The sequence below is a fragment of the Mirounga angustirostris genome, unplaced genomic scaffold, assembly GCF_029215605.1.
Source record: "Mirounga angustirostris isolate CCGP_5_RB_7025 unplaced genomic scaffold, mMirAng1.0.hap1 SCAF_12, whole genome shotgun sequence".
NCBI classification, from domain to species: Eukaryota; Metazoa; Chordata; class Mammalia; order Carnivora; family Phocidae; genus Mirounga; species Mirounga angustirostris.
The window spans coordinates 6,647,346-6,657,235 of NW_026991720.1; the positions used below are offsets into that span (position 1 = coordinate 6,647,346).

Genomic DNA, 9,890 nt, shown 5'->3' on the forward strand with positions numbered 1-9,890 from the left:
AACTGTCCTGGGGTCTCCGAGAGAGAGAGAGACAGAGACAGAGACAGAGACAGAGAGACGGAGACCTCATTAAATTCACCCCCTCGCTTTCTCCTCAGGAAACAGCGGTCTGAAGAGGTCACGTTCCAAGGTGGAGTGTCACTGCTGATTTAGAGGCAGGGTCCAGACGGCCTGGAGATCTTCAGAAAAGAGAATTTTCTCCTCTACCCACACTAATTGGAAGGAATGCTCCTTTATGTCAATAAGATTCCACACACTGCTACATCAGGCTAGCTAGGTCAACTCCCACTGGCAGGATTCTCTCTGGAGCTGCTTAGAAACTGCCTTTGGGACTCGAGGTTGATAAAAACACAGGCTGGCCTCTCTCTCTCTCTCTCTCTCTCTCTCTCTCTCTGAGACTTCCTACAAACCTACTGTGAAGCTGATGGACCTCATTCTAATGAATCCGTGGCCGCCTACTAAGCATTTGCCGTGGGCCCAGCTATTGTTTGGCCTCAGGACAACAGACACTGTCCAACTGAGAGTCTGTCGGTTTTGCCACTAACTTCTGTGCAGCTTTTCTGTCTCTGCACTTTGACTTATCTGTAAAAGAGTAATTTCCTAGTTACATGCTTACCTTTCCAGACTTTTGCAGGACCCTAATTGGTTCTATTGTCTATAGAAACATTTGTAAAGTACAAAACCCTACACAGATACCAGATACCACTAGGCCATCAACCTTTTTAAAGAATCCCGTTCATCTCTTTATTTTCTAGAGTACCTTCTGGAGGTTTAACCAAAGGCTTGTGGAATTCCAGTATTCTAGGTCCAGATCTGCCACTGGTTATGAGTGAGAAAACCCACTTCTCTCTGGGCATGTTTCCTCCTCTACAGAGTGAAAGTCTTCCTCCAGATTGGCGTTTCATGACCAAGGGTATTTCAAGGACGGAAAGAATGAAGCACATCTGGGATCCTATTTACATTAAGAAAAAAGAGAGAAAAGACAACGGGGGGAGGGGGGAGTGAAAGACTTCCATATTTAGAAAATATATGTCTGCATTATTAATTTTGACAAGATAATTGAGTACTTTTATAGTTGTAGAAGAAAAAGGGGGGGGAACCCTGGGCACCTCAGAACAGAAGAGTAGCTCCTGTCAGCAGAACTGTGACCCCTCCAACCTGAGCAGTTCCTCCCTCGAGACCGCTGTCTGTATGTGCCATGCTGAGCAATGACTTGGGAACCCCAGGTCCTCTGCGGGACTCTGTCCCAGCTTGACCAGCCCCCTCAAGGCCACTTCTGTGGCTTTCCCTGAACTTTGGACCTCTCCTCAATCATCTCTACCCCAAAGTAGGTGCAGCAGAGCATTAGTGGACGCCCAGTGCCGGCCTTCCCCACCCCCAAGCTTTTCCTTTAAAGGTGATCTTTCAAAGTCAGGAGCCCTGGTCAGATTCCCTCGCCCTCATCCTTTTCCCCAACCCCCAAGTACAAACGTTAGGTGCCTGAGGACCTGGTTCCTGCCCATCATCCCTAGACGTTGACCTGCTTTCCTGCCCCCCCAAAAAGCATTGCTCCCCTTCCCTTGAAGCCCTGGCGTCCCTTAAAGAGACATATTGAAGTGTGGCATTCTTGAGTCAATGCTTCTAGTCTCTGAAAGATACTTTGCCATTAACTATACAGGTTTTTAAGTGGCTCCGTGACGGCACGAAGTGACTTCAACCAATATGAAACTTGGAAGCTATCTGCTTCCATCCTACACACTTGGAGTCCCCCCCCCAATCCCTCTCCCTCTGCTCATTATTTGTGTACACATATACGTCCTCCCCAGACTTAGGCCTCTTAGAGGCAAGGACAAGGTCTTACCTTGGTAAAACCCCTAGTTGCCATCACAACATCAAGCATGGTAGGCATTGGATAATTATCTTCACCAAAGTAGCAGCATACGCCATTCCCCTAACAAACATGTGGCAATAGTCAAGAGCACACATTCCAGGAGTCAGAGAGACCTGGGTTTAAATCGCCTCTGGTGACTGCCAGTTATAGGACCTTGAGCAAAGGTTTTCATCTGTAGAAGAGTACCTACCACCCGGGGATTATGGGAGATCATTTGGGTAAACTTCTTTGCGAGGTGCCACTCGCATTAACAAATTGTGGTGGTTATTATGCACGGTGTGCACGGTGCTGGATCTATGCAGAAATTACTCAAACTGGCAGGAAAAGGGCCCACTAACACCTGTCAAGAATAGGCACTCAGGGACACCTGGGTGGCTCAGTTGGTTGGGCAACTGCCTTCGGCTCAGGTCATGATCCTGGAGTCCTGGAATCGAGTCCCACATCGGGCTCCCTGCTCGGCAGGGAGTCTGCTTCTCCCTCTGACCCTCCTCCTCCCTCTCATGCTCTCTCTCTCAAATAAATAAAAATATTAAAAAAAAAGAATAGGCACTCAAATGTGTATGAAACGGCCAGTACAGGGAAGCATCGGCGGGCCAGCCAGGAAGGCATTGCAGAACATTCCAATCAGACCTTGTCCTCCTGATTACTGGCCCCTGACAGGTCTCACTTGACCCCACAGAAAGCTAAGTTCCTGCAGAACTAGCCCCACCTGCGGGGTGTGCCTGGCCTCCCCTGGGGAAGAACTGGGAGCAAGGTGCAAAGGAGCTCAAGGGGGGGCACCTGCCCCGTTACCAACACCCCTCCTCCCCTGCGGCCCCCTGCCTCCCCCCCCCCGGCCCCCCCAGAGCAGAGCATGCTGCTCCTCTTTCAAACTACACAGCTCACCGGGAGAAAGGAACACTCAGCCACCAGCTCTAAAACCAAATCTTTATTCTCTAGTTTGAAAAGGAGGGTAAGTGGTTGTTCTGTTTCATTCCAGAGAACAGAACAAGGCCCAATAGGTAGAAATTACAGGAAAGCAGATTCCATTCATTATAAGGAAGAATTTCTAACAATTAGAATTATCCTACAATAGAACCAGGACCTCAGGAGGTGGGGACTCCCTGTCACCTAAGTGTTCAAGCAGAGGCTGGGCATCCATAACCTAGAAATGGAGAAGAGGAAACTCGCCCCTTTCTGCCTGTCAGCCGACCCTCCATGATCAATGGGGCAGTCCTTTCCACCATGTCGAGTTCTGGAACAAGTGGAGGGTTGGGGTGTTCAGACAAAAGCCTGGACACGGGGCTGCTGACAGCCAGGGGATGCTCTAAGCGCTGGGAGGGTGGTGCATTGATCTCGGGGAGGGGGAGTGGAGCTGAGCACTAACAGTAGATGGGTCTGAGTCCCGGTGCCTACGCAGGGGCAGGAGGAAGGGGACGGGGTGGGACAGGTTAGAGCAGCGCGGCCTCACCTCTCAGTGCTGGAAAAGGCCTAGGTGCTGTCTAACAAGGCCAGCAGGTTCTCCCAGGTGTATCCAGCTGGTCCACTTTTCCTCCCAAGTGCTCATTCACTAAGGACTGTACCACACCTACTTCCAAAAACTGAGCCGAAGAAACTCATAATAAAAGACAAGGACATTAAGGCGTTAACACCAGAGGGGAAGGGTCTTCCTGGTCCCTGGTGGCCCCTCCAGCAGGAGGGCTCTAAGGGGTAGGTGAAGCTGCTATTGCTACTCTTCCAGGGCCCAGGGCAGTCAGGGCAGAACCTTAGCAAACACCAGCTGGAGGCCAGAGTCCGGCGCTCTGCGAGTGGTTTCCCGGGCGCCGGGGGCCGGGCCTCCCTCCCTAACAGGGCCCAGCTCCCCGGCCGCTCTCCCATCCCTTGCCTACACCAGCAGCAACACAGGCCCCCCACAGCCCAGGCCCACGGCAACACTCTCGTGTAAAGGACGCCCCGCCCGCCCCCCTCGGCCTGCGCAGCCCCTGCCCGCTCAGACGTCATGCTTCTTCTGATGGGCCAGGAGCTTCTCCTCGTCGTCAAAGGTCTGGCCACAGATGGCGCAGCAGAAGGCGCCGTCCCGGATGTGGCTCTTCCGGTGGGTGATGAGATTGGACTTCTGGCTGAAGCTCCGGTCGCAGTCGGGGCAGGCATAGGGGCGCTCGCCCGTGTGGATGCGCCGATGGGACACCAGGTTGGACTTCTGGCTGAAGGCTTTGCCGCAGTCTGGGCAGACGTAGGGCTTCTCGCCGGTGTGGATGCGCCGGTGGGCCGCCAGGTAGGGCTTGTGGCGGAAAGCCTTGCCGCAGTCCGGGCAGACGAAGGGCCGCTCGGGGGCGTGGTCGCGCCGGTGGGCCGCCAGGTGGCTGCCCTGGGAGAAGCGGCGCCCGCACTCCTCGCAGGCAAAGGGCCGCTCGCCCGAGTGCACGCGGGCGTGCGCCACCAGGTGGGTCTTCTTGCCGAAGTTCTTCCCGCACTCGGCGCAGGCGAAGGGCCGCTCGCCGGTGTGCTGCCGCTGGTGGGCGCGCAGGAAGCGCTCCAGCCGGAAGCTCCGGCCACAGTCTTCGCAGCTGAAGAGCGAGGGGGGCGCGGCCGCCGGCTCGGGCGGGGGCGCCCCCGGGGCCCCCTGCGGAGGCTCGGGCGGCCGCTCGCGGGCAGGTTTCGGCGGGGCCTCGGCGGGGGGCTCGGACGAGGCCTCCGGGGGGCCGGCCGGAAGCTGGGGGCTCCCCGAGCCGGGGACGCCCTGCGCAGACCCTTCGGACCGCTTGTGGATCTTGCTGTGGGACAGCAGGTTGGGTTTGTGGCGGAAGCGGCGCCCGCACTCCGTGCACGGGTAGGGCTTCTCGCCGGTGTGGATGCGCCGGTGTGAGGTCAGGTAGGGCTTATTGGTGAAGCGCTTCCCGCATTCGGGGCACTGGTGGGGCCGCTCGCCCGTGTGCACACGGCGGTGGGCGATCAGGTTGGGCTTGTGCCGAAAGCGCTTGCCGCAGCAGGCACACTGGAACGGGCGGTCGACCGCGTCTCCCCCGGGCCGGGGGGCGGTCACCGCCGGGCGGCCCCTAGGCCGGGGCCCGAGGGCCTTGGCTGCTGCCTCCTCCAGGGCCTCGGCTACGTGAACCCGCTTGTGAGCGACTAGCTGGTCCCACTGGGCAAAGCTCCGGCCACAGTTGCCACATATAAAGGGCCGGGCCTCTGGGGCCGGGGGGTGGCACCTCCGCACGTGAGCTCGAAGCTGCTTCCGTCGCCAGAAGCGTCTCTCACATTCAGGACAGGCGATGGGCCGCTTTGCAGCCGAGTGCGCCCGTAGATGGAGAACCAGGGCCACCCAGCCGCGGAAGGTCTGCCTGCAGAGGTGGCAGGCAAAGCCCAGATCCGGGGTGGCGGCGGCATGGACCTGGCAGTGCAGTGCCAAGAAGGGGGGGTGTCGGAAGCGACGGCCGCACTCAGGACAGGGCAGGGGCAGCCGGGCCTGGCAACGCCGGGTGTGAAGCCACAGGGCCACCCAGCGCGGGAAGTGCCTTCGACAGTGGGCACAGCGATGGGCCCTACTGGGGGCTTGGCTGCCCGACTGGGCCACGGAAGTGCCTTGTAACCTCAGCCCGTGGGGCTCCTTCTCCAGGGTCTGGGGCAACTTCTGGGAGGGCCCAGAGACCTTGGGCTGGGCCGGGCCCATGGCCAGGGCGCCCTTGCAGCAACGTTCCAGCATGGGTTCCTCCTCTGCTGAGGGTGGAAAAGCAGCGTCACTCTGGAGATCAGTTCATCCTGCCCCAGTTCCTCCCCGGCCGACCCCAGGCCTCAGAGGAGCTCGTCCCTCTGAACTCCTAGAGCCCTTGAATCTGGCCTAGTCTTCTATTTCCTTGTCTGTTCTACATCATTTCCATCTTGCGCTTCTAGATACCATTTCAAGTGTATTTAAGTATTTACTCAGTATTCACTAACCCTGGAAACTACCAGAAGGGAGGAACTCTGACACTTCTTGGAATCCCCCCTCATGCTAGTCGCCCCGTGTCTGGCATGGAGTAAACACTCCAGCGTTGGCTGCACAAACATTCCTGCCTTGGGACTCACCAGAGAACGTGGTCACCTCTCCCCGTGGTGCTTTAGGCTTTTTACAAGCGCTTCCCTGCTGCCCCCTGCTCGTTTCTATTATTTCCCGCCGCTACATTTGAGCTTCACAGCAAAAGTGAGGCGGGACAAGCAGACATGAAGCTCCCAGCTTGACAGATGAAGCAACTTTGAGGCATAAAAAGGAGAGGGGGGCTTGCCTGAGGGGACACAATAAACCAAGAGCAGAACCAAGAGCGGGGGACAGGTCTTCTAAACTCCCAGGCCAGTGTGTTCTTGCTTCTAAAACGCCGGGGTTTGTAAAGTTCCCACAGAAAGAAACTCCTACAGCCTTGACCCTATTTATCCTCTCCTGGGTTCTAATCACACCACAGGGGAGCGTTTTGGGCCTCCCTAACCCCAGTCGCTCAGGGTAGAAGCCTGGAGAGCAGGAGACAGCGCTTCTGGGGAGCAGGAGGGGAGTGCTAGATGCTACTTGCAGGCCACTGCCTGTCCAGACTGCCCACACTCTGCCTGCCTGCCCTCCTCTGCCCACACACATGATTAGCACATCGCAGGAAGGAGAGCTCTCCTGAACCCAAGGAACACCCACAGCCGGCTACCCTCCCTCGGGGTGGTCGGGATTACTACCGGGGCGAGAGAAGGGGAGGAAAGACAAGACTGTAATCCCTGTCCCCTGCCAGGCCATGCCCCAACCCCACCAGGAACTGCCCCACATTGCGCTCCTCCACGGTGCCGGGGAGCCCAGATTCCTCGAGGACGGCTTCCGGCAGCCACTGAGGGGTGGGTGGTGGTTAACCTCCTAATGGACCTTCACTGCCGGCTTGCAAGCTCCAGACACATCCTCCTAAATTCCCTAGAGCCGAACTCCTCTTGAGGAGCTCAGACATGACTCATTCCCCATGGCCAGACTGAGCACAGGGAAGACGCTGGTATGGGAAGGTGATCCTTCCCCCCTACAGGTGACCGCCTTCCTCCAGGATGAGGCGATCTGAGCACTGGGGCCGTGGAATGGTTTGGGAACCCAACAAAGAAGGCCAGACTCTACCCTGGAGACCGTGGAGCTGGAGATGAGGCTTTTTCCAGCTCCTCCCGGGGATGTTCCTGGGAATACTTCTGCGGCTGTAGCGCCTGCTTCGGCCCACACTCTGGTAGCCCCCAGATGTCAGAGAAAACTGCAGCAGTAAAGACACCCCTACCCCCATGGCAGAGCTCAGACCTCTGAGTGCAGAGAGGCCAGCCTTACCTGCGGGGAGGGGAGAGAAAACACGCATGAGGCTCTGAGCTCCTCCAGGGCAGTCATCTTTGTGTCCTCGCCAGCCACAACCCCCTCCCCCACCCAAGCCCCACACCCCGAGAGGCCGAGGAACCTTAACGGATACTGGATTAATAAATGAATGTGGCCCCTTCACCAAGGAAGTACACGACAGCGTTTGGGGGTCATTTCCTCCACGGGTAAGGTCACAGCATGAATTCTCCACGCTGATGGCCAAAGGCCGGCCGGCCGATGGCAGAAACTCTGGAATCCCTGCTGGCTCCCCTTCCCCCACCCTCCTCCCAACAGGAATTCCAGGCCCGGTTCCCAAGGGGCTGCGTAGGGCGAGCTAGTGTGGCCAGGTCTCGGTCACAATCCCCTTGCGCCTCTGGATGGCAAAAGGTCGTGGAGCTCCCACACCCCCCTTTTGTTTTCGCGAGCGTCCCCCGTCCACGTCGCGGACACACGGCTCCGCGCACCCCGAGGGGGCCCTTTCGGGTCCCCACGCAGAGCGCACCTCGCGGAGCCTGTGCGCAGGTGCGCGGGCTCCCCCCCCATTCGGTCCAGCACTGTCCCCCCCCCCCCCACAGCGCACACACAGTCACGCGCCCGGCAGGTAGGGCCGCCCGCCGCGGGCCCGCGTGGAACCCCGCGCCCTGCCCGGGACGAACCTCTCCGGCGGGGTGCGCGGAGGCGCGTCGCGCGTCCATGAGGCCGGAACGCCGGCGCCGGCGGCCGCGCTCCCCACCCCGCGCGGCGACAGCGGCAGGTTCGAGTTCCCCACTGCCAGGCCCGGGCCCAGCCCCCCCGCCGGTTCCCAGCGCCACGTGACTACAGGCGCTGCCGAGGGTCAGTCGCGGGCTGGGGCCGGCGGCCGCGGCCGGAGGGCGGGGCGGGGCGGCCGGGGCGGGCGGCCGGGGCCCGCCCCCTCCGCGCGCCCCTCCCAGCGCCCCCTCGCGGGCCGGGCCGGGGGCGGCCGCCCGGAGCTCGGCCCCGTAGCCATGGCGACCGCAGCCCGGATTTTCCGGGACAGGCCCGGCTCAAGTTTCCCGACCCTTTGTCCCGACGGAGGACGCGCGTCCTTGCGCGACCGCGTGGCCGGACCGCGGTCCCTCGGCTAGACCCGGCCTCGCCGGCTTCCTCCGAGAGGGCGCTCGCCGCCCCGGGCCAGCTTTTCACGGCTGCGGCCGCCGCCGGCCACCGCGACCTCTGGCCGCGCGGCAGCCCCGAAGTGCCCGGGGCTGGGGGCGGCGCGGCTGACCCGAAAGTCTGGCTTCCGGTTGCTCGCAAGGGGAGAAAGGAAAGGCCCGGCCGCGTGAACTTGGAAGAAAGAGAATGCCCCCTATTCCAGAAATTACCACGAGCAGGCGTTCCCGGCTTCCCGTGGCCGCGGGCGCGGGGCCTGGCCGAGTGGCCGCTCTGGCCCCGGGCATCTCGCTCGGAACCGCGCGGCAGCCGGTCGGCGAGCGGGGAGGCAGGTGCGAGCCTGCGCCCGTGACTCACCGCCGAGCAGGTGGCCGTGGCTTTAGGAACCAAAGCCTTCCTGGGTTTTCCAGGCTAGTCCAGGGTCATGTGCTGTTACGCTTTTCAACAAAGTCGATGTAAATTGTGCAGTCATTTTTAAAACACTTAAATCTGTTGCAGCAGTTCTGTCGGAAATAGAATATAAAAATCTCTCAGACTTTTAGCTCCTAGAGTCAGTTACATTTCAAATCTTGGTACGTCTCCTCCGGTGTTTTTTTCTATACTCACCTATGCACGTTTGACGGAATAGGGATAATGCGTTGCAAAAAATGTACTCTGCCCTTTTCACTAACAATATTGTGAGTTTTCTCCCATTTTACCAGATATTCTCTTATGGCGTGATTCTTAATGGCAGCATAAATGTACAAGTAAACTTTCTTGGTTTTCTGTATCATTAGAGATTCATCTTTTATCGCACGTGGCTGATTTTAAAGTTCAAGGAGTGGGGAACTGACGGATCAAAGGCAAAGTATATTTTTAAAATGCTTTCTAAAATGTCTTCCAGGAAAATTTATTAGCTTTCCCTTGAGAAATGCCCATTTTTCCATATCCTTGACGACGCTGGCTATTTTTTCAAATTTGAAGTCATTATTTCTCATTGTTTTGAATTTCATTTCCTAGATTACTAGTTAGCTGGCTTGTTTTTTCATATTTCTTGCCTCTTTGTATTTTCTTTTTTGCGAATTTGCTTATGTCCCTTTGCTCACTTTATTTGTCCATTTTTTAAAGTTGGGAAATTGGTTTTATTTCACATTGTTTGGGAGTTCCTATCTTATAAAATAAAAGGCTTTTATAGTTTCTGCCTTTGGTACACATAAAGAGTAGCCACCACACCCCAAATTAAATTTTATGTGTGTATTTTTATCACAGAAAATAAGTTTTAATATCTAATAGTGTAAGTACTCCCCCTACACAGATTCCTTTTCTCCCCCCAAAAAATTTTCTTGGCTACAGTCACTCATTTATTGTTCCAAATAAACTCTAGAATTTGTCAAATATTTTAAAATTTTTCTTGTCAATATTTTAAAATCCATTTGAAGAGATTTAAGATTCATGTTCCCCCCCCCCATTTGTTCAGGTCTTATTTTATCTCTCATAGTCAAGGTTTCTATTTGTAGGTTAGATGTATAAGTTTATACTTTTTATGTAATAAAAATTCACAAACATGAAAAGAAAAACTTGTCAGAGCATGAGTTTTGG

At 56.7% G+C, this 9,890-nt stretch overlaps 1 protein-coding gene across 7 annotated transcripts; it reads right to left on the reverse strand.

Moving 5' to 3' along the window:
- Nucleotides 1-2,783: 2,783 nt before the first annotated feature.
- On the reverse strand, nucleotides 2,784-8,660 carry REPIN1 (replication initiator 1). 7 transcript variants are annotated; one of them, XM_064575758.1, is made up of 3 exons: nucleotides 8,525-8,660; nucleotides 6,960-7,086; nucleotides 2,784-5,563 (listed from the first exon to the last, which is right to left on the reverse strand). In XM_064575758.1, the coding sequence occupies exons 1-3, from the start codon at nucleotides 8,597-8,599 to the stop codon at nucleotides 3,840-3,842; spliced, it is 1,926 nt and encodes a 641-aa protein (XP_064431828.1). In that variant the 5' UTR covers nucleotides 8,600-8,660; the 3' UTR covers nucleotides 2,784-3,839. The 7 variants fall into 7 exon arrangements, with proteins under 7 accessions (XP_064431828.1, XP_064431827.1, XP_064431829.1 ...); XM_064575757.1 differs by having other exon boundaries at nucleotides 2,784-5,566; XM_064575759.1 differs by having other exon boundaries at nucleotides 2,784-5,566; nucleotides 6,960-7,157; nucleotides 8,525-8,659.
- Between the last annotated feature and the right edge of the window lie 1,230 nt (nucleotides 8,661-9,890).

Coding starts and splice junctions, on each gene's coding strand:
- REPIN1 (XM_064575757.1), bottom strand. CDS start 8,599: ATGCCCGGGGCCAGAGCGGCCACTCGGCCAGGCCCCGCGCCCGCGGCC. Junction 7,087..8,524: donor GCCGGGAACGCCTGCTCGTG/GTAATTTCTGGA, acceptor TTACTGCTGCAG/TTTTCTCTGACATCTGGGGG. Junction 5,567..6,959: donor CCAGCTCCACGGTCTCCAGG/GTAGAGTCTGGC, acceptor TTCCACCCTCAG/CAGAGGAGGAACCCATGCTG.